The 27,912-nt window shown below is 41.6% G+C and overlaps 1 protein-coding gene across 1 annotated transcript; it reads right to left on the bottom strand.

Annotated features, from left to right (window-relative positions):
• Positions 1 to 7: 7 nt before the first annotated feature.
• Positions 8 to 27,837, bottom strand: extl3 (exostosin-like glycosyltransferase 3). Its single transcript, XM_044048525.1, has 6 exons — positions 27,603 to 27,837; positions 6,896 to 9,518; positions 6,133 to 6,260; positions 5,003 to 5,147; positions 3,682 to 3,810; positions 8 to 1,385 (listed from the first exon to the last, which is right to left on the bottom strand). Exons 2-6 carry the CDS (start codon positions 9,032 to 9,034, stop codon positions 1,176 to 1,178), a joined length of 2,751 nt encoding a protein of 916 aa, XP_043904460.1. The 5' UTR covers positions 9,035 to 9,518; positions 27,603 to 27,837; the 3' UTR covers positions 8 to 1,175.
• Positions 27,838 to 27,912: the final 75 nt, after the last annotated feature.

Here is a 27,912-nt window from a genome sequence, read left to right as displayed (position 1 = left end):
CTGCCAGTAAAGCTCAAATACTTAACATTTATTGATTCAATAATCATTTTTATACATTCTTTCCTGTTTGTATTTCAAAATCAAACAAAAAAATGGTTAAATATGAGGTTGAAACTAAATGTAAGACTCTCTGCCAGAATGCAAATAAACATTTTTTTCCACTTTCTTTTTTAAACATGTTCCTACTGTCAATCAGAATCAGAAAAAGCTATTTTTTGGCAACTGTGATTCCTGACTACGTTGCGAGGGAAACTGTAATAATTCCATTTTTTTCAGACATAAGTTACCACCGTACAGCAAGCATACAGCGAAGGGCGGAGGCGGAACAAAAATGACTAAAGTGGCGGCTGGTTTTCATGACACGTTTGAGGCATTATGGTGACTGCGGACACACTACTGGACATGGATCGGGCCGACGCGATTCCCCTTCCCCCGTTTCACACTAAATCTGTGTCTCACCCCACCACAGGCAGAGGACCTGGAAAAACATAAAGAGATTTACACATTTAAACAGCATTATTTTAAAAAACAAAACAAAGAAAAGAAAAAAAGAGTTTGTTTCCAATAAAATACTTCTGACAATCAGTGCTTCTCTCGTGTACATGTACAAGAAGTACAGTTTGTAACTGTAATAAAACAGGAAAAGAGCGCAGCGGCAGCTGTGAGCCACCGTCACTGTTTGTTCTCCGTGCTGAAACCCGTCGACAACAGACTGCTGCTGCTGCTGCTGCTGCGCCGAGCACGGCCTGGCATCAGTCAGTCAGTCAGTGGTCTCTCTGTCATCGGGCTCTTTTATCAGAGCTTGTCCTGAAAGAGTTTTCTGTACACTGTGTACAAGCGCCGTTGCTCCCTCTGCAGGCCAGGTTCAGAGGTGCCGATGACATCTGTAGTGGTTAATGATGGAGCGTGACTGAAGAACATGAATCGGGAGGAGTTGGCGGCCGCTGGGAGAAAAAAAAAGCTTCGTTATGTTGGCAGTGGAGCTTCCACTCTTCAAATTTTCAGTGGAGATGTGGAGTTTTAAAATCGTCTCTTCCCACACGGGTAACCTCTTGAGGCAAAATTTCCCTCCAGCGCACCTGTCAATCAACTCCTGCTCTCGTTAAATACTTCCCACTCCGTCAATTCCACTGTGCTCCTGGGCTCTTTGCTTGCGCCACTCGGCCCCCCCGATGCTAGATGAACTTGAAGCACTTGGTCTTGTCGTGGGGCAGACGAGTCTTAAACAGCACCGAGTCCACGCGGAACTGCGTGTACAGCAGCGGCATGTAGCCGTAGACCTTGACGAAGAAGTTGATGCACTTGTGGCGCTCGTGGAAGTGCGAGTCGTCGTGCGAGAGGGCCTGAGGGCAGCCGGGACAGCGGAACGTCCAGCGAGACGTGACCTACAACAGATTGGAGACACAGTTCGGTTACGATCATTTGAAAAATTCGTTTTCCCCTAAAGAATGTTCCTTAGTAGCAGTGCTCCTGTTCTGATGTGGTCAATATTCATTCATGTCAGATTAATAACAAGTTACGAGTGGATAATGAGTAATAGCGCTATTATGAATGACTGTGGGACAGTTTTAGCAGCAGTGCTCAGTAATCTAGCAGCAGGGAGGCACTGCAGCTGAATCAATGAGGGGAAAAATCTGTAGCTAAATGTAGTTTTCCGGTAACATAAGTCGCATTTCTGGTGATATATATGCGACACCACTCAGCCCAGCTCTACTTGGTTTATTTTGCTTTTTCATTAGGGATAGTACCTGGTGCTTTTTTGGTACCTGCTCTGGTGCTGAGCCGACGTCGACCGACTACCGGTCGCTGATTGGTCAGAGAGTGTCCAACACAATAATCAAATGCCAGTTAAAAACTTGCGTTCATCTCCAACATCTAGCACAGACATTTCTAAAATCTCAATATTTAACAGAGGAGTCTGGTGTATTTAGCGACAGCACTGCTTGAAAGCCGGCGACCGTGAGCCGAATCGCAACCCGTTCAGCCGCATTTTAGCTCAGTGCTCCGGTCGTACAGGAAGTATCTTTTTAAAGGAACTGGTTCTAATGATTGAGTTACACTGAAAACAACCGCGTCGCTCGTCACTAATTTGTGCGTTCGCGTCGTGCATAAAAAGACTTTTATAGCAGTGCTATGACGACCATGCTCACTCTGAGGAGCGACTAGAACTAACGCTATAACTGTATAATGGAAACGTGCCCTAACCTCAGCCAACATGATCCATTCAACTCCATTCACGTTGTCAGGCTAAAGTGACTCATAGCCAGTTATTCCAAAGATGTGACTCAGATCTCTCTTTTCTGGGTTTTTTTCCAGGGTTTTGTGAACACAAAAATCCGATCATCCATTCTGGCTTTATGTCACTTCAGTATGTGGTCCCAGATCAGATCTATAGAACTGATCCGTGTGTCCTTGTCCATGTGGCACGCGTGAGAACATGGTCACGTCAGAATCCATGCAGCTTTTTGTCTATTCACATGCTGCGAGTGTTGTTGTCACGGACACACACACTGCTGCAGCAGTGCAGCAAAATCAAACAATGGAGAGTGTGGGGGCATGTGTTCCATTTCACACAATAGAAGCATTCACATCCAAACCAGATGGAAGACACTCGTAGTTGTGACGGTGAACTGTATTGAATAGTCCTGATCCTGAGAGCATTTTTCCTTCTGTGACTTTCAAGGTTGGAATGAAACAAAAGCCTTGAATTTTTTTCCCTAGTACTCAGTCATCAAAACACGACTCTTCTGCATATTTATGGATTTTCAGTAAAGCGAGCTGCGGAACAGGAAGCTCCCTTCACCATTTTGATTGACATCAAGAGGAGCTCCTGACTCATGGGCAGACCATGAACAAGAGGAAAGGAATGGGGCTCGTAAACAGAGGTTAACTGCTTCAAATCCAGGTAAGAGGTAAGGTACCATTTAAAAAGGAGGGTTATTTCAACAAATATTCCAGATTCAAGAGGATAAATTGCCACGGGGTAAGAGGCCGAGTAAAAGCAGCCTTTAAGAAAATAACTTCAACTGAAAAATGTTGAAGTGTAGAAAAAGAAATGCTCTAAAAAACAACACACTGTTCTCAGATCAGCAGCGATGATGCATAAAATGCTATTTATTTTCTGCTTTATTTTATCAGACATGAGGAGAAATGATGTTGCTCACTATTTATTTTTAACTTTTTTGAACACAAACTTCAGGTCCATTATTCACGCGGCTTGCTTCTCGCAGCCAAACGCTGTCATGCGACACACTCCATCAAAGCCGCCCTTAATTCCTCCTGAAACAACCCTGAATATTAACACCCCTCTAAATCAAAAAGAACTTAAATCGAGGGCTGTGGAGACGTTTCTGTTTCAACACCTTCCCTGCTCTGATTGGAATAAGCATTTGTCAAGCCATTTAGAGTTTATATGTATATTATATATACACACACACACACACACACTCCCAGGTGACAAATGACCTTCCGATAAAAAAAAAAAAAAAGAAATCCAGGAGGAAAATCAGGCATAACGGACAAATTCGATCTTGTGTTTTAATTTACAGTTTGAGTGGAATATTGGACGTGTCACTTTGAGTAATGGCACGGCTAAGTGGGCAAAAATATAAATAAACCGGCCCCGGGGGGGAGTTCTGCCAACGCCGAGCGCAGCCAGACTGCGTCCGCTCCGTCACTGACCTTTATGGGAGGTTTGCGAGTGATGTGAGACACCAGGAAGTTCATGGCGATGTCCTCGCAGTTTATGTACTCGTCCACCATGTCCCTGATGGCCTGGGGCATCACGTAGGAGTAAAGGTAGGCGTAGTACTGCGGGAACCGAAGAAACACAGGGACAAAATGTGCAAAAATTACTTAACGATTACTGATTTGTTCCCCCCATTTGATTAAAAGAACAAAGGCTGTAACTGATGATTATTTGTTAGTCAAAGACTGCAACACAGCAGAAAGTTGTATTTTTGTCATTGTATCATCGTAAAAGTGTATCGATATACAACTGTACTGAGACAAGGTATTTAGGAGAGGAATTCTGGGAAATGAAATATGCCGGAATGTAGTGGGAATAATGTGTGTCCCTTAACGTGCAACACAGTTATGGTGCTGTTTGGTACAGTACCGTGCGGTACGGAACTGCAAAGCCAGGGTATATAATACATGTTCCTGTTCCTGTTTATTAATATTAGTGAGTGAATACAATCAAAACCTCTTTACACAGGAGGGGTAAACTCTAGGTCGCGGCCCAGGCCAGAATATACCCCCAGGTATAGTTTGGCTATACCCGGGTTTACTCTTGGCAGGGGTCAATTTGGTCTGTTACAACGTTGCAACAACATCGGACGCAACACAACACAACACAACAGACAACAACCAAAGAGCGGCTTGTTTTGTTTTCTGTTGAAAGAAACAATGGTCGCAAGGAAGTGACACTTTTCTGTCGCCCAATTGTTGGTCTAGCTCCACCTTTACCGTACTGTACAATTGCTCTGGTGCCCCAAGCGAAGGGTACCGAAAAATGTAATGTTTGGGGCTGATCATTTTGGTACTATTCCTAATGGAAATGCATGAAAACACGTACCGTACCGAACTGTTCCACTGAGTGGAAATACGCCATAAGTCTTAGAGCAAAAAAAGCACCTCTTACTACGGTTCAGAGACAGAGGCAGGAGACGTAACAGAAGGTAAACATTTAAAAACGCTCCCACACATTTGAAGGTTTTTTGCAGTTCATTTTTCAACGTCCTTTCACTCTTTTCTTCTTCATTAGTGAGGGCAGTCCTGGCAGATAATTAAAATGAGTACTTCCTGTTGTGCACTGCAGTGTCAAATAAACATTGATGGGGTTTTATTTGTTAAAAAAAATCCTGCATTGATGGGATATTTTTTTTTTTTTAATGCCATCGACGTATCGTAAAAAGCTCCAGAAATGAGTTAGTGATACAGCTCTGATATGGATAAAAGACACACACGCATTGTTTATTTTTTCTGAAGTGCAGGTTCTGACCTTATGGAAGAAAGCAGCTCCTGTCAGGACCATGGAGAGCTCACATGAGTAGTTGGAGTTGTAGAGCCATGACTGATGGTTGACATCCCACGCATGATACCGCCCAGGGAAACCCACAATTCGATCTCTGGCCTCGCGCCACACTCTGAGAAACACACATGAGCAGAAGTTCTTATTTTCAAACACTGAACTCGCGTCTTAAAGTGGATATTTGTAATGTGTTGTGGTCATTCATTTGTATCCGTCTGTGCATAAGGCATTCTTTTGCACCCATCTGTTTCGGCTTGCCATCTATGTGAGCCACGTGGCAACACGAGTCCCCTTGGGACCAATTAAGTCTCCATTTTTGTCGTCTTCTACTCGTGTACGACAGTGTTATCCAACAGCATTTAAAACACCAACATTTCACTGTTGGCTTAAATCTACACACACACACACACACACAGCTGTTGAGTCACAGCAAGATACCAAAATAAAAAACCATGAAATTTCACACAGGCACAAAAGAATTAAAAGAAGCTCATGTGAAAACACTTCAGAGCAGTGATGTGATGTTTATTTTCTTCTTTGGGGAGAGTGGAGGTGAGGAAATATTCCTCAGTAATTCTGTTGAGGGGTGTGAGGAAATGACCTCACACACACACACACACACACACACGCACACGCACACGCACACGCACACGCAATTTTGCCTGCCTGGACAAGCTATGACAGCCCCGAGTCTGAACGTGGGGAGGGGTGCGTGCAAGAGTATTAACTCAACAGCATACTTTTGATCTTTTAAGGGGTTTAAACACGGCCTTTTAAAGTACACTATTACTACAAATGAACCAATGAACGCGAGAAGTTGATAAAAAAAACATGTTCCCTCTTTATTTCCTCCAGTTCCGTTTGAGTTTATCTGTGTGAATCATTATTGAACGTAAGCAATGTGACACTTCTGCATTTTCATAACTGCATTTTTTTGGGGCCTTTCCTGGAATTTCCTCTCGTTCAGTTGTAAAATGAACACAGTGCCTGTAAAATAATGAATACTTAAGAAAATGTGTTTAGTCATTTCATTTAGTTGTAATTGGAAGATCTTGATAAAAAAAAGAGCTCCCTGCATTTATCCTTCCACCGCCACTGACCTGAACCCAAACATGATTTCATCATGGCGAAGGTGAGCGTCATCGTCAATCGACAGAATGGCCTCGGTTTCCACAGCGTCCCAGGGCAGGAAGCGGTTATTGAGGCTGTTTTTCTCCGTGCGGACAACCTGCAGACGACAACACGAGAGACGAGGGACGTTAGAGCGTTTATGAAAGGTGCCTTCTTAAAGGTCGGGTAATTTGAGGACTTTTTTTGAATAATGCAGAGCAATTTGCACTTTATATCTGATCTATTTCATAATTAAATTGGCTCTTTAAAATGACTTTAGTAGTAAATCACTGCAAATTATTAAATTATTAAAATTCAGGATTGTATATCATTATGTGCTTCTTGCAGTTTAGTAGAATTCTTTCTGGTTCACACAAGATTAGCACTGCAGAAAAACAACATATCCTCAAATTTGATTATGACAAATACAAAGCCTAGTTCTTTAGTTCTCTCACAGTTTATCACTTACTCACAGGCTCTTTCACAAATGTACAGCGAGAAAATGAAATGGATTTTAATGTTAATATTTTATACATTAAGTCCTCATTCAAAAGCACAAGTTTTGTTATGCTTGCATGCCAGGTTTCTTCACACCCTTCTAATAAAGCTGCTGGTATTTTGTAATGGACTTTCAAAGAGGCACAGATGATTTTTAAGACGTTTGCACCGCCTCTGACACATAATGCAGATTACAGACCTATGTGATAGTTTGCATATTTGATTGATTAAATTTGATTATTCCACAACACTCACCACAATTGGCAGGCCAATGTCGGGCCACAGGAGGTCATCTGAAGGAGGTTTGGGTGAATTCCACACCACCACGACCTTGTTCAGGTACGGCAACCCGTTCAACCTCTCCAGAGAATTCATCAACACCTCCTCCCTCTCATATGTGAGCATGACCACCGTGAACTGTTCACGAGGCACGTTGCCTCCTAGAGCTGCCTGAAACTCCTTTCCCGAGCCCCCCGTACCTCCACCTATGGGCCTAAAACCAGTACCAGAGCCCAGGAATTTGGCTTCAGAGGGCAGCACAGGGTCCAAAGGAGTGTGCGGAAACAGATGAAAAGGCCCCGGGGCCCGGTTCCATGCTCTGTAGGTGTCTACAGCAGTGTATGTAAAGTTGCGAAGAAAGCGTGGCGAGGCGTAGGGGGGCTCCGTCTCGACGGGACCCAAATCCAGATCACCATTGTCAGCCAGGTTGGCGTCAGTTCCTGCCAGCTTCCCAGCTTTGTGAGGAATCTCGTGGGCAGGTTCTTCTTTGATGGGTGCAGCTGGAACCTGGATGCTGGTTCTGATGCTCGCCAGGATGGTACTGAGAACATTCTCCGAGGTGGAGAAGTAGGTCTCCCACAGGAAGCGACCTTGCCGCCTCAAAGCTAGCATATCATTGTCCGACAAGCTGCGCAGCAGGAAGTGTAGCTCTGTGACACGAGGTTTGGGGACTATAATCACCGCTTCACTCCAGCGAATAAACTGGTGGTAAGGTAGTCTGGAGTGGTCGCCCAACACAACTGGAATTGCTCCCACTTCTAAGGCCTCGAAGAGCCTCATTCCGCAGCCTGCCGAGGCCACCAGCTGTCCATCTCCTGGAGCAATCACAAGGGCAAAAGTAGAAGCCTTGAGTACCTCCAGCCTGTCATCCCTCTGTCCACAAAGAGCCCACTCAGTTGGCAGACTTGGCTGAGGGTCCTTACATGTGAACTCCACCAGCACCTGATCCAGGTGGCTGTCCTGCACTGCCTTTAGGGTGCCAATGATGCGATCGTCGTAGTCAGCTGGTGGGTCTCCTTCCAGCTCCTCCTCGAAAGACTGAGGGGGCGACTCTTGTAAGCTGCTCCTCAGTGACTCCACCCTCTCTCCCTGGAAGGTGAACAGGTATTTCCTCTTTACTGGAACTTGAGGGGGCACTTCCAAAAAGTTTGGTTCTGAAAGAGCATGAACCAGGGGGGACACGACCAAGTCAAAGCCCTCACGGTACTGCTGCTGAAAAAAGGTGGACTGAGCGACCGCTGCCCGTCCTGCACTCACATTATACAGGAAGTTCTGCGTCATGGAGTTTCTTGAGAGATGCAAAAGTACATGGTTGTGTCCATCAATTCTCCAGTAAGGTAGATTTTTGAGTTGTTTCTCAAGCTCTGAAGGTAATGGCAGCGGACGGGAGGAGGACTCTTCTAGCTCCCCTACCAGCACCAAATACAAGCAGGCAACATCAGGATTATCAGTCACATAAATGTTGCTTTTAACTGACGCTGCAAAAGCCTGCCTCACCAATGGGTCGAGAAAGCCGCCCCATGGATAAGACCCTGTGTCATAGACATAAACAGGAAACCCCGACGTAAGAGGGCAACGTCCATAGTTGAAGCAGGAGCGCAGGCGGCATAAGCGTGCAGACTTAGGTGGTGGCAATCCTGGGTCTTCCTTGTCTGGCAGCAACTTCACAGGCAACGACAGCTTAGGCTGGTTCTGGGCCATTAGTTCTTTATAAGAATGCTCTGTCTGGCTAATAACATTCTTTAGCTGCAGCAGGTCCTGCTTGGCGCTGTCAATGCTGCGCTTGCAGGCCTCGATGCGCAAGTTGAGTCGTGCAATTTCCCCATTGAGCTCCTGCCGCTTGGCCTCCAGCTGCAGCAGCTCCTCGCTGACCGACTCACGAATGCGACAAAGGTCTTGCACGTGTTTGGCTTCACACAGTTCCCCGCCAGGCCGAGGCCCGAAGATGCGCTTATCGAGACCTCCAGCTTCATCAATGGTTGTGAGGTAGTAGTGGGCAATCAGTGGGAAAAAGACCAGGATAAAGAAGAGCATGAAACTGAGCCATGTGAGACGCACACGCCGCAGCACCCATGGCTGGCCTCCAGCGCCTACCCCACCACCGTTACGCTGCATTGTCAACTCCCTCAGTCTGCTCCTTGCCCTATCAAGGAACCGTTGCTATGGGGATCAGCAGCAGCCATCTTTAACCTTGTCAGCAAGGCAGCAGGATGGATACTAAATCATCAAAGCTTGGATGAAGCTGTGTCCTTGTGCAAAGGTCATCTGAGGCCGTTTTCCTCCTCTTGAGGATCCTGTGGGTATTAGCCTCACCTATACTCTAATATGTACTCTAATGTGTTAAAGCTCACACAACACGTTGCCATTTCTGTCATGAGGTATTGGCATTCTCCTAAATCTATGTCAGAAAGCAGTCCAGCGTCTGGAGAGGGGTGCCCCTCGAAGGGTGATGCGAGGAGAGCATGACTGCTCACAGGTGGGTGAGAGAGCCGGGGTGGAAAGTGGTTTCTATGTGGGACGTGCTCATTTTCTGACTCCCTTACAGAAAATCCTGGAAAGGTGGAGATTCAGAAATATTCTCCTCCTTGAAAAAAGGGACCTAAAAGAGGGAAGAAAAGATAAAAAAAAAAGAGTCAATTAGTGACAAGGATCATACATCAACAATTGACAATTTAAAGTGGAACCCATTTTATTCACCTCTCAAAACATATGGCCAAGTAAAAATGTGTTTTATGAAATTCTAAAAAAAATAATAAAAAAAAACTTTTATTAAAGACAACATTGTCCACATCCTAGATGTTGGACACTTGTTCATTTTGTAGACGTAATGGTGGCTGTGTCCGTTAAGAAAAATGTGTTTTTCCTCATAGTCAAGATCCCATTTAAGTACATTTTTAATATTCACAGTCTAGCCTTCTGCAATCTGCCACTGAAAGTGGCAAGACTCTTAACCTAATCCTATTTTCACTGGCTTTAGTGCATGACCGCCTGGTCCATAAAAAAAGGTCTATATGCTACTGAATACCAAAAAATATGTTTTTCCTTTTAATTTCAATTGTAATGCATAAAGAGCACGAACAAGAGAGGGAGAGCCACGGCTCAGTAAACTACACACAGCAGGCGAGCCCGACACAACAGAACCATCAGTAAATCTCATTAAGGGCCTCCTCCTGCATCCCCTACCTCATCACCGACTCAAATTACGCAGCATCCGTGATAAAGCTCCAGAGTGATGTAGAATTATCGTCACTAGTCCTGACAAGAAAACGACTCAAAGGAAATACAAAGGAAATCAGCTGCGCTTTCGGAATTCAGACTCTTGGCAGATTCAACATGAAGTTTGCAGGATGTCCCTGAGGCTACTGAAGGAGAGCTTGTATTTTGAGGCACATCCTTAGATCAGTGCTGGAATAACGTCAAATCCATCACAGACTTCAGCTCAGTTCTAACATAAGTGAAAGTTAGCCGCTTAGTGTGATAAACTGAATATTAAATAGATACAGCCTTCAGGTTTGGAGAAAATTAGCCCGTTTCACTTGAGTCATAACATCACTAATCATTCATCTGAGTTGATGGTGTCAGACACCATATTCAGTTCTTTTTCAATAGTACATGACGTCAGTTTAGTATATCAGGTACCCATTTTGATAATATAATAGATAAAACAATAAACACAGCAAATATGAGAGGACACAGGGTGATTGACAGCTAGTAGCATTACATAGCTGCCTGCAACAATCGCAAAGCTCAAGGCTTCAAATGGGAGTTCATCCAAAAATTAGAAGCCTAAAAATAGAATAGAATAGAATAGAATACAAACAGTGTGTAAAAAAAATTTAAGATTACAGGAGCTGCTTTTGTCGCTGTTTTGGAAAGTTACACTAGATTTGGGCCAAAACACAAAGCAACAATGGAGGCTGTGGGAACAGCATTGACAGCTCTGAAAGATTCCTACGTTGTAAGCGTAATATATCAGTACAGTTTGTTTGTTTCTTTCCACGAGCAGACAGCAGACCCAGCATTCTCATCTCATGTAATATCACACCACAACGCAAGCCCAGAGGATAGTCGAGCGATGGGCCAGGTGCCAAAAAAAACCCTTATCAAATGCATTACTGAACAAACAAGTGAGAGGGGGCCTTTATACAGCAGTGCAGGCAAAAGAAACCAAAGGTGGAAAAAGACATGCAGGTGCTGTTTACCATTTTCCAACAGCTCGTTTTGATAAGGTCTAAGGCGACTTGTGAATTCAAACCTCCGTGTTTGTAGTGTTTCCATTACAGCCTCGTTAAATCACAGCAGTGACAGGATACCATCTAAATCTCAAAGCAACAAGAAAAAGCCATCTTTCATTCCATCTGCACCAAGTAATCATTTCTCCCTTCTGCCTTCATGTGACTGGCATTTTCATTTTCCCCCCAACTCTCCCAAAATACAGCATACACAGCTGGTGTTTGTGTGTGTGTGTGGTGCACGCTCGGTTTAAAAAAGGAAGGAGGAAAGGTACTGGTACTGATCTCATTTATAAAATGGGAACATTCTGATGAAGAGACTTGACATTCATTTCTTTCAAAGTGATTTTTCACTTTGATAACTGACTGATAATTAAAAGGCTGACTGACAATTGACTGATCAATTGGTTTGCGTCCTTAATTCAGAGACACTGTGCAATATAAAAACCAAACATTTGATTTGAAGGTCACACAGATTCAGGACCGCAAGAAGGTTTTTGTCTTGAGCCGGTGCATCATACTGCAGCACTTAAAATGAGGCCACCTGGATAATGTAATATCGGAGCTAACGACACAACAATGCCAAGCTATTGATCACTCTGGCTGCACAACTCATCACAAAACGATCAACATCCCAGTACGACCAAATGTAAAAGCCACATCAAAAGACAGTGCAAGTATCTGATAATAGACAATAGAATAGAATAGAAAATAGCAGTTAAGATGTCATATTGCAATCATGACATCAACAATAATGTATTTTTTCAGCCGTAAAGTACCGTGCTGTACTACTTTAGTGTATTTTCTAATGCCAGCTTTAGTATACATTACAGACGGGAGCATCAGTATGCTCAAGAGAAACAAGTTGAAGCACCAGACAAACGAGGGAACAAAGCACTGCAGGTTAATTAGACAAGATGCTTTGGTCCTGGAAAGTAAGTACAGGCCAGTGAATTCTGCTGTGTTTAGGGGGGGGGAAAAAAAGGTACAATAAAAACTCCCAGGAATTGTGACCCTTTGAACACTGAACTCAATCCTGCTGCTCAGAGATGTGCCCGAGGTGCAGAATGACCCAGAGACAACTATCACAACATTGTGATTAATTGCTGCATGACTTCCAGTGTCAAAGGGATAATGGCAGGCAGATGTTGGCAACCGCTGCTGCTGGGCCTTATCCGGGGCCAAAAACACAATGGTTTAAATCTCTGCTTATGTACTGCTTCTGGGAAATAGTGCAGCCCTGACACACAGATAGAGACTACACTGAAATATCTCCAGTTGTAGCTTTCTTATCCACAGAATGTCTCGCCTCTACTACAGTCGGCTTTATCTGCGAGAACGAGAAGCATTGATCACTCCGGACTTAGTTTGTGAAGATCGATAATAATGCATTCATTACCCATGCTATCACTGAGCTGCGGGGCAATGTAGCCATTTTCTCTTGACACATGAGGCAGCACCGATATGGGAGAAAACTTTAAAAAATAAATAAAAAACAACACACAATGACACTGCCTGCAGTGACAACGCAGTCACAGTCTAGATGCAGAGACCATGTATCAAATTCTAATTATTTTCTTACGATATTGTTTGATATATTAGACAGATGTTGGCAGATGACTAATCCCTGCATAAAAACTCAATTATTCATACCGAAAAATCAATACAGCCTTGATTTACAATGCGGCCTCTTTACGGGAGGTAAAATCCTGCTGCACTTTCAAGTGAAGTGCGGTATTCTGAAGGCGAAAGGAGAGGCTGAAGCACAGCCACTGCTCTTGTGACCCAGATAAAAAAACAACCCTTGCACCACATGGTGAGCACTGAGCAAGCAACTAACACAGTCAGCAAACTACCTGCCAGGCCTATGAATAACACGGACTGCATCTAAGAGACTGTGTCTAAGAGTGTCTTAATTCGATTTAGACGCATAAAAACCCAGAGGAGCTGCAATGGCCGTGGACTATAACGTCAATCAAACCCAGAGTAAGCTTAATACAAGTTAATGAGTGTGACAGAATTCACTGTAAGGGTTGCAGACGCTCAAGAGAGCCACCACGCTGTGGTTAAACATCAAGCAGCTCTGCAGAAAGTACCTGCACCTGAAGTCTAAAGAAGAACTGCAGCAGGTGCCGAGTTTAGATCCCTACAGTGAAGAAGTGAGGGATGCTGCTTCCAAGTTCCTGGATATTTGAGGGCGAGCGCTTGTATAAATGTTTGAACAGTCTCTCCGCACACTGGCAGCGTGCTCAGAAACAGCCCTAAAAATTCCTCTATGAAGAAACAGAACACACAGACAGAATCAACATCCAGCTCTAACAAGCTTTCGCTTGCCTAACACAACTCCAGAGTAACCATCACGCGAGGGGAAAGACGGTACGAGCCGTTTTATATGAATGGGTGAAAGCCGAAGAGGAGAAGCACATCCATCAGTACGACTGTATATGGATTTTTTTTTTTTTTTTTCTGTCGAAGAAGTGTGTGACTGAGCTTTTGACAAGAGGGCAAAACAAACTAAAGGATTTCAGGCTGGGAGAAAGATCACACAGCTGACATTTTAGAATAAAGGCCAAGCAAAAACATATTGTATAGTATAGTACCACAAGGACAAAGAAAGTTAACTTAGGATGCATGTCAGACATGAGGCTATTTTACTCTGGATTTAAATAACACAAACTACTCTAAAGCTAAGGGTAATTTCTCAGACAGATGCCTTTATTAACGGTTAATCTAGCTGGGGTTCTGGTCCAAAGAGCAAACACTGAATCGTTAAATGGCAGCAGGATTAAGGGCTCCATTCTTAACATTGTGGGCACATGGAGCAAAGCCTAGAGCAAGTGCATTAAGGGCATTTCTTAATTACCTTCTGCTAAGTTTAAGTGCCGCAGAGAAAAAAAATGCATGGTCAAAAAGTGTTGTATTTAACTTTTAATTAATCGTAAAAACAGTCCTAGAGCAACCCGGCTTTCCTGCAGGTCATGACAACTATAATGGCCTTTGCGATGCTTTGTTGGATTCTGCTTCAAAACACAAACACAAACACACGTAAATAAAAAAATCTTGTTCTAAGGCCATTATTTAAAAGTGCGTACACACTTATACAAACACACTAATTTAGTATATTCAATTTCAGCCAATAAATCATCCTGCCTCGGGATGATGTGCCAACACTGTGCTCCAAAACACCTTATTTTAAGAGCAACATGCACAAATGAATTACATTTTTCAACAAATTTCTACTGCGTTAGTCTGATTTGGTACCGGGTGTAAGGCAGAGCCTGACAAGTTGATGAAAGACCCGTCTTTAAAAAAAGGACAGCGATGCTGTGACCTAAATGCCAATATCAGCATGCGACAAGGCATTTTCACCCAGAGCACCGCCGCTCACTGACCTTTCTTTGTAAACCCCAGAGATGGTCGTGTGTGACACTTTCTGAAAAACTCTCGTGCACAAACAATGCCAAGTTCAAGTCACTTGAATCACCTTTCTTTCCCCCATTCTGATGCTCTTGACTAAAATTCGGGAGCTCATATTAACCACGTTTACAAGAACAAAAAAAAAGTGGCCAGTGACTGAATATCCAACGTTTTAAAGAAAAATAACCCAAGGACAAACCTTTGACCACCAAAATATATTTAATTGTCTCTTTAGGCCATGAAAATGTTTGAGCCAAATTTGAAAGAAAGTCCCTTGTGGTGTTGCTGAGATATCAAATTTATGAGAGTGGGAAGGACAGCCCAAAAAACACCATGCCTTCATTGCAGCTGTCGATGGAAAGCAGGGCAAGAAAAGGAATACTAGTGTAAACTGAAGCTTGGAGTGATACAAATCCAAATGCACATAATTCTATCTAACTGCAGCACAGGCTTTTGCAGAGTATACTGTTGCTCTTCAGACAACCACACGTCTGCAGGGACCTCTAGGACACCCTGATGTACTTCTCCCCTTAAGGAACTTTGGGGAGAATGTGCTCAGAGAATAGCTTCCATTTCATTAATTAGGATTTCACGGACGAGGCCGAGGTAAGACATTCCCCTGAGGTAGGGACAGACAGAGACAGGAGCAGCTGCAGGGGGAAAGAGCTGGGTGAGGGGAGCAGCTGTTGCAGCCATGGATCACAGCACATCTGTGGACGGCTGACTGAACCATCTCAAGGATCTTTTACACTAGTAAATTACAGGAGGTGACAGAAGGGCTGAGGAATGATACGCACAAATTTAAGCTTTTAAATAAGAGAAATCAAATTGCCTTTTTTTTTATTAGGCCAAACAATTGATGGTTTAATTTTATACTACCCATCTTTTGGGTGAATTAAAAAAATGAATATTTTGCAGCCCAAAAGTGCACACTAACGGTTGTTATAAACCTGTGGAGCCCTTGTTATAATCTTAACCAAGTTTCTACTGACTACAGTGCATTGAGGTGCGTCACTGAAACATGTTCCGACTCAATTGCACCGTTTCGTTTTGAAAACAAACAAGTAATGATGGGGAGATAAATCAGACACGAGTATAATACAGAAAATTTACTGAATTGTGGCTTTCACCCTCCATTTCTGATGGAGACAACTAAGGCAGTGGAGGGTTAAAGCCAACAGAGTTGAAGAGGAAAAAAACAAGGGCTCATCTCATACCGTGTGTTATCATGTTGTCAAAGACGCCGGCCTGGACGCAGAGAAGTGGAACGCCATCAAAACCACGGTGTTAGCGTGCATGTTAACAAGCTCAGTGTTTAATTGAAAAAATAAAATATGTCAACTTACGAGTAGATACTTCAATTACAATTTTGTCACACAACCACCGTTTTCAGTTATTAATTGCTTAATTTGGAAATGTGTCGACAATGGTCCATTAGCTTCTGTGCTATAAATCAATGCTGCTTAAACTTTTAATAAAGTGGGAGGGACCCACTTTTTAAAAGACAAACCATCGTGACCCACTTCCCAATATTAATTGTGACACAGGTGAAATAACACTTTATATTAAATAATTAAACCAGGCATTTTCAGAAGATGCATGTTAATCAGCTTCATATTTTACACACACCTGACTTAATATAGTTAATATACTCTTAACCTATTAAGTATATTAAGCCTGTATACTTCTGCTCTTTCCTTTATTGTGCTTCTCATTTTTAACTCTAATTACTTCCTTTTAGCTTTTATATTCTGTTGTGAGTTTTATATCTGAAATTGCTTCCTCTCCGTAACTATTTGTACCATTTGTGCTGCTGTCTTGACACAAGAGATCTTGTGTCTTAATGGGACCTTCCTGGCTAAATAAAGGATAAATAAAAATAGGTATAACACAGACAGAAGAGATGACAGTGAGGCTGTTTTGATCATAACGACCAACCGTGTGTTGTTAACCTGGCGTAGGTGCAATTAAGATGGCCCTCCGCGTGGACCACCTCCCACTCAGTGAAACACACAAGCGTGTTGACCTTTAACTCTCAATGTGTGCATTAAAAACAGGGAGAGACAAACAGAGGTCTTCAATATCCTGCTGTGTGGAAACAAACAAAGCACACTGGTTGTCTGATGATGTGTATTTATAACTTTGCTGAAAACCTGAGACACACAGACATAGAGAAAAAGAGAAAGAGAACAGGGGGAAGAGAAGAAGAGAAGGAATGAGTGCATCATGACAGATGGACCTGGATGTCTTCCAACCTCCAAAGCTCCTGCATTTCCAAAAAAAGGTTCCCACATCCTTGTACAATTGCACATGCTTGTCCTTAGAGACAATCTAAAGGGAAAACAAATATTTATATGTATAACGATGTATAAATAAATGCAAGGATCTCTCAAGAGTATCGTAAAAAATGCAACTCCACTGTGAACCTGCTCAGTGACTCAGAGGCTCTGAGGTTTTTTTTTTGTAAGGTCTGGATGAGTGATAAACAAAATGCCTCACACTGGCTTCACAGCAAGTGCTAATCTGTCACTGAAGCCTGTAAAACTGCTGTGGCACGAGAACTGTGGCCCGTGAGGGTAAGGTGAGGCACGACTCTCGCTGCGTTGCCGAGAATTGGGAATGTGACAACCAATTAGTGTTAAAGCAGATGAACAAACGTTGAGGACTTCCCTTGTTTTTCTCCTACATACAGCAGCTCACATGTTTTCTAATGAGCTCTTGAGCTTTTTTGGATTTGTATTTAGAAAGTCACATAGAAGGCAGACATTTAATCATGTATTCTTTGGATCCCCCCTGCTAAAAATGATTCATTAGCATTATCACAAAAGAGCAGCTGGGTTTTCAGCCTTTCCTTTAATTAAGGTTCCACTGGTATCGATTTGAAGTCCAGTACCCAAGACATTGATGTGACTTCTTTGGAATCCACTGTGCAGTCTAAACACATCTATTTTAATTTATAAACAAATACATTCAATTAAGTGTTTGTCAGTGCATAAAGAGAGCAATGTCGCTGAAATGCAGAAGCATGAAATTGGGTGCTTCGTAAACACACTATGAGCAGAGCGTGTAACTAATTTAGCTGTGGTGTGAAAACAAGAATTCTACCAATTTTGCTCTAGTTTCAGTTCTTCGTACATTGGCCTGGTCATGCACTTATTCACTTATACTTTTGTCATTTTCATTCGCACAGTGAATACTTGAGGACTTATATGCTAAGTGAAAAGTACATTTCCAAACTTTCCATCACATTTCTTGCCTCTCCGAGGACAACTGTCGTGGCAGTTGAGTTGAACTGACTGGAGAGAAGACCTAAATATATCACGGTAGTGACTTCTTACTTTGGTCTCTCGAGCAGTCTTGACAGCATGCGGCAGTAAAAGGAGGGAGAACATCTGCAGAGATGGAAGATAAAGCATCTTTTGTTTCCAACAATCTGACTGGTCGTAAATGGTAAGCTTCTGTAATTTTCTGCGAGGTTATGCTGATTTTTTGTACGTGTCAGTCAGTCAATAAATTAACTGGCTAACTTTCCTGATTAGTCTGCACAGTTGCTGCTGATGAGCTTCCTGAATTAATCAGTGCTGCTGGAGCCGATACTGTTGACTGATCAGAGAAGAAAAACAGCTATGTTCTCTCAGATTATCTCACTGCCGCAAAATAGTCAGGCTATGGTACAAATATCAGAAAGCCTACTTTTTAATTGTTCAAAAAAATCTGCCAAATTATAAAAGCTAGAACCTAGAAAAAGACATACATGGTAGCTAAGAATTAAGTTTAATTCACATATTGTGCAAACTAGTGATGTAATATCAGATCCTCACTCATAAATGTGTATCACGAGTTTAGGACCATATATCCAGTAAAAATGTGATGTGATTTACATGGCAGATCCCCGTCTCACATCTCGCCGCATTGATTTCATAAAGCCTAGTCTTCAGAGGGAATTTCTGTTCCTGAACGCCTGTAACTGGTATTTGACCCATTCATTACCAGAAATCTAATTACAGACTGCCACATGGTACTCATTTAACCATTTGTGTAATTACTTTAGGCAGAGATGAAAAGGCACAGAAATGTCTCAGGCTGCAAGCAAGTCTGTCAAACATTATATCCACCCAGGCACAATCAATTAAAACCATGACCAAACTCCTCTTTATGCCGTAATATCAACATTATTTATGGCTACACTGTGGCTCACACCACACAGTTGTATGTTTTTGCAAACATTTCATACTTTAACAGATATTTTTATATGTTCCAATGCTACTTTATCTTACCGCTTGAAGCACCAGTGTGGAACCTCCATCGCCCCCGTGGACATTTAAGTAATTACTAAAACAGTGCAGTGTCTATGACCTAGTTTTCTTATGTATGTATGTGTTCATACATACATAAACTTAGCCATTTCAACAGTACTTTGCAAAGTAATGGGTTGTATACAGTATATGTCTATTTGTCCTGAATGCATTCAGGTAAATTGGGAGCTGTGTGGTGAAGGAAACAGCAGCAGCTGTTAATGACACATAGTAAGGCAGCTGTACAGGAGGACCACACATTCTCAATATAGCACTGTGAAGTCTTAATGCAAAGTACTGTTCTTCCATCTCGCCTGCTCAGTTGTGGTGTAAAATTCATCACTGTGTGCAGCACAGGAAAATTACCACAGACACAAAAACTATTAGAGAGAGGGATTCACACAAAGAGAGTCATGTGGAGCTGACAGGCTTAACCAGCATTGTGTGAATTCATTTTCGGCAAAGGTTTGAATGTCACAGACATTTGTGTATATTTGAAATAACACACAAATACTTCAGAGAAATACTTATTAGGCAATACTAGGCATTGATTTTAGTATATTTAGCATTCAGTGTTTCATATTTTTTATTTGATCTCAGACCAAATACCCAAGAAAAGTTATAGTTTCCAGCCAGGTATATGTTGAATGTGTTGCTTAAGCTACACAGAGAACATCTACACTCCAGGCAGCTTGCAAGTTTGAACCCAGAAACTATTTGCTTTTAAGGTTACTATGCTAACCACTGCACCACCATGCCACCCTTTGTTCTTCACGTACTCAAGCTTCCTGCCAAAACTCAAAATATTCTCTAAGTGTAAATGGTTATTTCCTCCATTAGGTCAGCCCTGCGATGTCTGCCTCTCACCCCACGACTGCTCAAATAGGCTCCAGCCCCCTTGTGACCCTCACAGGACAAGTGGTACAGATAATGAAGGAAAGAATGAACAGATTATGCTTTATAGAGATAGATTAATTCCAAAAAATGATGTTGTTTTGAAGAGTAGGGCAAACTTTAATTAGTCCTCTAGGCTACAATAGTCAAGCATCAATCATCTCAATTATAAAAACTTTGACAGTTATGTGTTAAAAGTGCTTGTCCCAAAACAGAAAAGAGAATGAAATAGGCAGAAAAAAAAAGGTATTTTTGTATTCCAAAGTGAATGCTGCTTCAGTGATTGATTACATGTCGACTTCACTGCAGCAGAGCATCTTGTGTATCAAAAGGAAGCTCCGAGTTCCTTTCAATATGGCAACTTCTATAGGGTTGAGTGACTGGTTCTGTGGCACATTGTCCAACAAATATCAACTTCCTATACATGCACCTTCAGAAACATGTGCATTTAACAAGTGGATTGTTTATTTACTGAAAGATATCCAATAGGCATTAGAGCAGAGTTAAAGCCTGTTTTATACTGGCAATAACTCTGGTGATTGGAGATTAAGAGGGAATTACTGTCACTACATAAAAGGATTTTTTTATGCATGTACAACCGGGAATTATCAACACCACTACTGCCACTATATCAACTTAACAACATCTGAAACATCGTAATTCCCTACATTTAAGCCATCAAATAAAAAAAAAAACAGGCACAATTGATTTTTCATACGCACATGTAATCTGTCTATTGTCCTCGGTTCGAAGAAGACATTACTGAGATTACATTTATACAAGTTTCCGATAAAATATTGAATTCGTATTCATGTTATAGAGCATTGTTTGATTGTACGTCTGCATTATATCCACTGCTCAAAACTCTTGGGGAAGGAAGTGTGCAAGTGAGCTTCCGCTCGCTTTCTGATTAAGTGATTAATCATTTCTGTCCCTTTCCCAAAGTCACTTCCTATGACAGCTTTTTTTTGCAAGTTATTTATAGCACTCTGTACTCATTTCAAAGTAAAAGCACTGTAGTATGTTCCTATCCTTAAAAAACAAACAAGACTTTTGTTGTGAAATATTTGCAGGACCACCACATGTGCAGTGTCACATTGAAGGGTCAGATTTCTAAAAGATATTTTTGATGCAGAAACATTTCACATTATATCTTTAAACTGGTTAGACTTGGAATATTGCCCTTAATGTCATTTATAGAATCTCAACAGTCTCATAATTTATCATATTCATTAAATACTACTTCCCAGACTTAATATGGGGTTTGTGTGGGAATGAAACATGAGCTATGTGTCTGCTCTTCATTAATGAGGCCTCATTATATGAAATGGTGAAGGTGATGTAATGTTAATGCAATGCAATGTATTTTGCATGCAGACTGGTTCACTAACACACTTAAATGAACAGAGCCATAGTTTGACTTGCGCTCTTCCTGATACGATAACTCACAATGCCTCATCTCTAATTGTCTCAGTATGGCATAACATCTACAAATGCCAGGAGGAAGAAAATTCATTATCGAGGCTTTCCCCTCCATCTGCCCTCCGAAATTTGTGAACAGACGTGCACTCTGACAAGTATGACTCCAAATATTTACTTTGATGACAGAGTCCGATTGTGCCAATACCGAGCAGTTAGATCATGCTGTGCCAACCCTGCAATATCAACATTCGGGCCTAAATCCATAAACACGACTTGTTAGTGAGCCACTACAATCATAGAAAAAATGTCTTGTGGAAACCCAAAAGTGATTTAAGTCCACTGGATGCTGTCCTTGTTCTCTTAACAAGACTAAATTCAACATAAATCACTTTGATGCTGTCAGTACAAAACTTTATGGCATTTCCTGTGTTGACATGAAGTAGTTTGTTCTCAATAAATGAGCACAACTTTGAATTCTCTTTATAAAGCCTGCATTTGAAACTCCTGTTTTAAACACAGTTACACGTCATGGACCAGACAGTCAGGAGGAGTTAATGTACATTCATGTTCACTGTTAGATCATTTACGGTTGCAACTAATGGATATTTTGAGGATGATGTGTGGATTACTTTCATGGCTGACTCAGTGGTTGTTTTGTTCACAAAATGTCAGAACAACAGGAATGAAAAATGTTTATTACAAGTTTCCAGAGTCACTTTTGATGTGTTTTAAGGTCATAACTTTCTGGATTACAAATTATAAAAAGCAACACTGAAAAGGCTGCAACTACAGCAGTGTTTGATCATGTTTTTCCACAAACGTTGTTTTATACCTTTTACTTCCACCAACTGATAATTTCAGTCCCTCTAAATTTCCTTTAGGTGCAAAACTGTACTAATAAATACAATCCTTCCACCTTTACTCATGCGTGGTTAAACATGGCTCTTCCGAGCAAATATCCCACAGAAGAAGCAGCCAGTGGTTTACACAGCAAAATGAACACACTAGTCCTGAAATCCCACCCTCCTGACACATAATTCCCGGTGTTATCTCACCATAGCAGCGGCAGTGGCAGCAGAAGCCTCGCTTACTGTGTCCTCCTGAGAGTATTTTCTCTCCCTCTCCCGCGCAGGCGGGTGCAGACCATAACAGATTGACTCAAGCCAACAACAGCTGCCAGAACACCATAAGCCTCGTCCTCTAGACACTGATGAATTGTGGGAGGAGAGCCAGGGTGATTAGCCACTGACATGGGAGAATTATTGCAGTGTACCACCCCAAAAGAAATTGCACCTGAGTGTCAGTGTGAGGCATTCGTATAACATTAAGTCACGCTGCTGGCGCCTGTTCAACCTAACAAACGCAGATGTCTTAAACTGTATGTATATAATAACAAGTTGCAAAACTGTGAAGGGCATCGCTGATCAAAGTCATTATTCAAAGAGAAAAATGGGACAACCAATGTCATTGTGGTAACTGTGTACAGTATTTAGCCACTCTTAGCTAGGAATAAATAAAGCTGGGCTGGTTATCCAACTTCAGTACTTCAGACTAGTTATTTGAATATTCTGTCCATCACCCACTAATATCAAAATGTGTTGTAATTCAATAACAAATTGTACTTAATCTCATCATTGTCAGTGAGCCAATAGGCTTGCAGCATGCTGTCTGACAATGATCTAACAATGCTCTTGATCGATTATCTTGGAAGTTACGACCAGCAGACAAGAGGAAAACGGGGCTTAACGTGTGTGTTAAAAATGAATTGAGAACATTAAAAGAGCATGGAATCTGAATACAGAAATTTGCTCTGAGAATAACACTGGGTCAGCTAAAACTATGCAATGTCATGTTTTTGGATAAAAAGGGGGTTTCATTACACTGGTATCAAAAAAAGTATCATCCAGGAATCAGTGTCACACTCCAGATATTGATATCAGTACTGTATCAAAATCAATGCAGGGCCCAAGCAATAAAGCATTTATTTTTATCCGCTCACTGACATGCAGTTTACCTTGAGCTCGACAGTGACATACAGTAACTAAGGTCCAGTGGAGGAGGAGAAATAGTGCTTCTATTTAAAGAAATATTGCTGCTTGGGAATGGGAAGTAAATTAGCCGAGATATCCTACTGCTTGACGAGCAGGTATGATGGCACCGAGAGCTGCCGTTTCCTCCCTCTGCCAAAAGTACAACCAGTCATGCCATCTCTATCTCTCATTCTCCAGCCTTCCTTCCTCCTCTCACACAGCTACGAGCTGGTACATCTGTTCATGTCAGGATTTTTTTTCCCCCATTTATTTCTCTCTTGCCCTGTGGAAAAAAAAAACCCATCTTTTCTGCCGTTATTTAATAAACACACAGAACAAGCCGTCCTTCAATGGTTAGCGTGACCTAACTTTTCTTGCCTCTCACAGCAGACGTTGATTAGAAGAAGAGTTTGCTCCACTACAAAAAGAACACTCAGTAAGAACTAAGCCTCTTTGCTTGCTCAGTGGACAGTTTGACAGAGGGGGGTCAAGAGGAAGAGGCAGCATTTCATGATTCATCCAGACAACAACCTGTCAATTAATGTCCTCACCTCACTTCTACACAAATATATACTCAGTGCTGCTGTAATAAAGACCTTTTGGATGGCTGTGACTTTTCTGTGGCCAACTCAAATACAAATATCACAACACTGATATGACCAACATGACTGGGTTGAAATCCTGCTGCTTCCTTTTAGTTAAAAATGTTCACAAACACATTTATACACAAATGCAGCTCTACTTAATCTTCTTTAAGTATGACATGATTACTGCAGTGTGGTGGACATGTAGCCCTCACTCACACTCATTCAAGCATTTGCTTCACTTTTTAAACAGATTTTACTTTTGTCTTTTTACTAATATCCAATTCAGTAGTTTTGTCTAGAATTGGACCAATACCAATATCTGACATATATCAAGTAAGTCATCCTTCAAAGACAAACAATTCCCAAACTGGTAAGACAACACAAATAACACCATTAAAATGACATTTACACAAGGAAAAACAATATGACAATATAATGAAAGCTGATTACAAAAACATTCTGTATTTTGGCACTTGTATATAATTGTGTTGCCACAAGAAAAACATTAATTCAATCCCACCCCAGTGAGAAAAGGGATCAATATCCTTGTGCTTGGAGGAAGACATACAAAACCCCTGTATAGTATCAATGCATGATGTGGTTGACTCATGACAGGGGGATGGTCAAATCAGAAAACCGGCTGTTTGTAATTTTATTTATTTGATGAAATACGCCATCGAGACGTGATACCCTTGTAACCACCCCAAGGCAAAATCCATACTGCTAGGGCTGGACGGTAAATTGATTTTTATCAATTCATTTGCAGTTTAGTAGGATTTGCTTTTAATGAAAATCGGTTTTCTCTTTCACTACCACTGCCAACGCTCTCCTTGGGCTCCAGTAAATAAGATAACATCCCTGGAGTTTGGGACATTGTTTGAAGCCAGTAGAAAGCTTGGTGAAAAGTTATATTTTTGTGGTTGTTTACAATTGCAGCGCCTGTTAATCTTGTTTATACATGTTTTCGAGGCTTGTGTTTTGTTGTACTTTAGCCCTACGGGTGAAATTTCGTTCAAATCCCACAATGGAAAATAAACACTAAATAAAAGCAAAACTTGTTTTGAATCATTTCTTTTGTCATTGTATTTAAGAGTAGTGGGGGAAAGGCATCTTTATAGAAACAACAATGATGAAAAGTATGAACAGCTGATAGTCGAGTTGTGGGCGATAAGAATCATTCAGGAGGTGAATGTGAGCAAGTGCATCATCTTTTCCAAAAGGTCTCCATGTGTGCCAGTCCAAACTAAACATGCAGCAGCACAAAAAATTTGCCACTGCAGCTATTGTTTATTTTTACAGAGACAGTGCCGCATGCAAGTAATTGCACCAGAGTTAGCTTGCTGCTAATTTGCACCTGTTGTCCCTTGGCGGGTGGGCAAAACAACTAAAATTAAAACTTTTGTTTCTAGCAATCTAGCAACAACAAATATTACTGTACATAAATTCAGACAATAACACAATGTCAAATATGAAAAAGGTTAATGTTGAAATGTCAGGGTAGTATGGACAGCAGGTATATTTGGAGCAGAATGTAGGTGTTTTTAATCAAAAATAAAGTCACATAGATGTGGATGTACATGTCTCACGCAGCCACATACTGACATTTATTTATTTCAGCTCAAAAAATACTGCATATAATTGTGATTTAAAAAAAACACCGAATCAAAATACCAATCTGTAACCAGCACTACCATCTGCACTGACCCTGCCGATACCTAATGATACAAGTAAAGAGAACATATATAAAAATCGTTTATAGTTCAAAAAGGACATTCAATCCACATAACAGTGTGAAATCTGCACTCAGTTGCCTTTGTAGATTAGGCAAATATTTTCTTGCATTTCACACATCCTGCAAATCTCTTCTTCAGTTTTCTCTGCATCATCACATTCCAGACACCGCATGTATACGTGCTCAGCAACTTTTTTTTTCCTCCACAAAGTTTCAGGAGTTTAAAATACACACTTTGTAACATGTAATCAAAGTCACAACTGATTCATATTTTCAATTCATTAACGATGATTGCCTCGACTGATTTGACAACACAATCCTCCCCTATGTGTTAAAATTGACAATGAGAAAATTTGATGATGCCAGCAGTCATAAATAAACCGTCCAAACTCTGGATCTACAGCTCTGGTTAGGCTTATTTTAAGTAATCACCTCCAGGACGTGAAACAGAGTGAAAAACGATTTACTGGTTACTGAATCATGTGTGAAAAGCAGTGCTCCTGGCAATACCTCCCCCTTCTCACAAACATGCTGAGCCTCGCCCCCGTTACTCAGGTATACTGCACAAACTGAAGGAGTCTGACATATAACACTCAACTTACATCGGAGACTTGTCCTCCACTATTACTGACCCGTCAATGTATTATTAGGTACACCTTGCTTCTAACCTGTGCAGTCTAAATCCTGGTATATATTATAAGTGTTTGTGATACATGATGTCATGCAGTACGATTTTAATGGTCTCACTACACTGATTAAATCACACAGTCTCAAGGGAAGAACCATGCAACGGTCCTGCAATTAAAGTTATATTTTTGGATGAACTGTTTTAGGTAGACACCGACTGAAGTTTCATTTTGGGAACTTCTTTGTCGTGTTGTTGACCTGTGGCATGCTGTACTCAAATGTAGCTAGAACTCAATCTATCCTCATAGAAATAAATATAGGATGGAGATGATGCAGTATTAATGGCAAGTGGAGGTTTGACCAGCTGATGGCCGATGGAAATTATTCTTTTTTCTAGAGCTGATAAACAGTTAAATGATAAACAAAAGTGCTGAACCTGAATGAACATTTATGAACCACACTTCCCAATCGACCTTATACATTTTAAATATCAATAAAGTATAAACTAAATACTAAACACATTTAACAGGCCATCCAAAAACAACCAACATGAGAACAAATGCTGCAAACTTACACAAATAAGGTATTACATAATAATTAGTCAACCCATAATGGTGAGTTAAGTTGAAGCAAAACAAAGACACCAAATGACTAAAACAATAGCAGCAATAAGTGATGATTTTCTCGTAGCAACAAACCATTCAAAGCAACAACAAAAAAGTAAATTTGCCTGCAGGTAAAGACACAGAACATGAATGACATGGCAAGGTTTTAATTCTGACAGAACCCTAGCCAAGCCATAATACAAATTCAAGTAGTTTTACAAATACATCATGAGCAATCACTGCAGTTATGCACGTGTTTGTGTTTAAATAGACACATGATATTCAGCATGCTCACTTAACTGCTGATGCTAAAACAAATCAATGTAAAATTCCACACGTCAGAGTGGACAGGTCGGCACTAAATTGGCACTTTTAAAACTGGGATTTGGCGAGACATGATGTTTTCTTGGGGTAGTGTGTTTGACAATCACATAAGTAATACAAAAAAAGTCTCGAAACAACACCACAAATTCACATCCCGGCAAAGAATCCCGGGTTCGCCGGCTGCGTTGACGTGTGCCTCAGTCGAGATCAAAGCGAATCAGACTCACGACTTTACAACGGCTGGGGAAAAAAACCCCGACCCAAAGTCAGTGTGTGTTACAACTACCCAGCGTTTACATCCACCTTATTTCACACGTAATTATATGCAAAGCACACGCGGGCTCCTGGATTACAGACTATGCGAGAGGGGGGAGGAGGAGGTCGCATGGAGAAGATACAAGGGGCCACATGTCTCATCTGGCCAATTAGCTAGCCTGCTAGCCAGCCATGGTCACAACAACATACATTTGTACACTCACTACACTGACAGAACCGCGCTAGCTTCATTAGCTACTCACCCCGGCAGCTGAGTCCGAAGAGGTGCGCGAAAAACCTGAGTCAGAGCCGCTGGGCGGGTTTTGTCTAAGTGCTACAGCCTCGTCCAGCTGGAATTCGCACGGCTACGGTCTCCGGACAAGCCTGTGGTGGAGCTGCGTTTACGAGCCGCTCCGCTCACAGCTCCATTAAAAGCTGCATTGTGTTGGAGCGACGGTCGGACAAACAGCACCGACAGCGCACCGCGGTGCATTGTGGGGAATTGCGTTTTTATTTGGAGTATGGCGTTCTAAAAAAAGGAGAAAGTTCTCCACCTACTGGCCAATGTCAGTA

Source organism: Solea senegalensis, linkage group LG17, assembly GCF_019176455.1.
Source record: "Solea senegalensis isolate Sse05_10M linkage group LG17, IFAPA_SoseM_1, whole genome shotgun sequence".
In the NCBI taxonomy this organism is placed as follows: domain Eukaryota; kingdom Metazoa; phylum Chordata; class Actinopteri; order Pleuronectiformes; family Soleidae; genus Solea; species Solea senegalensis.
This window is presented reverse-complemented; position numbering and strand designations above follow the sequence as displayed.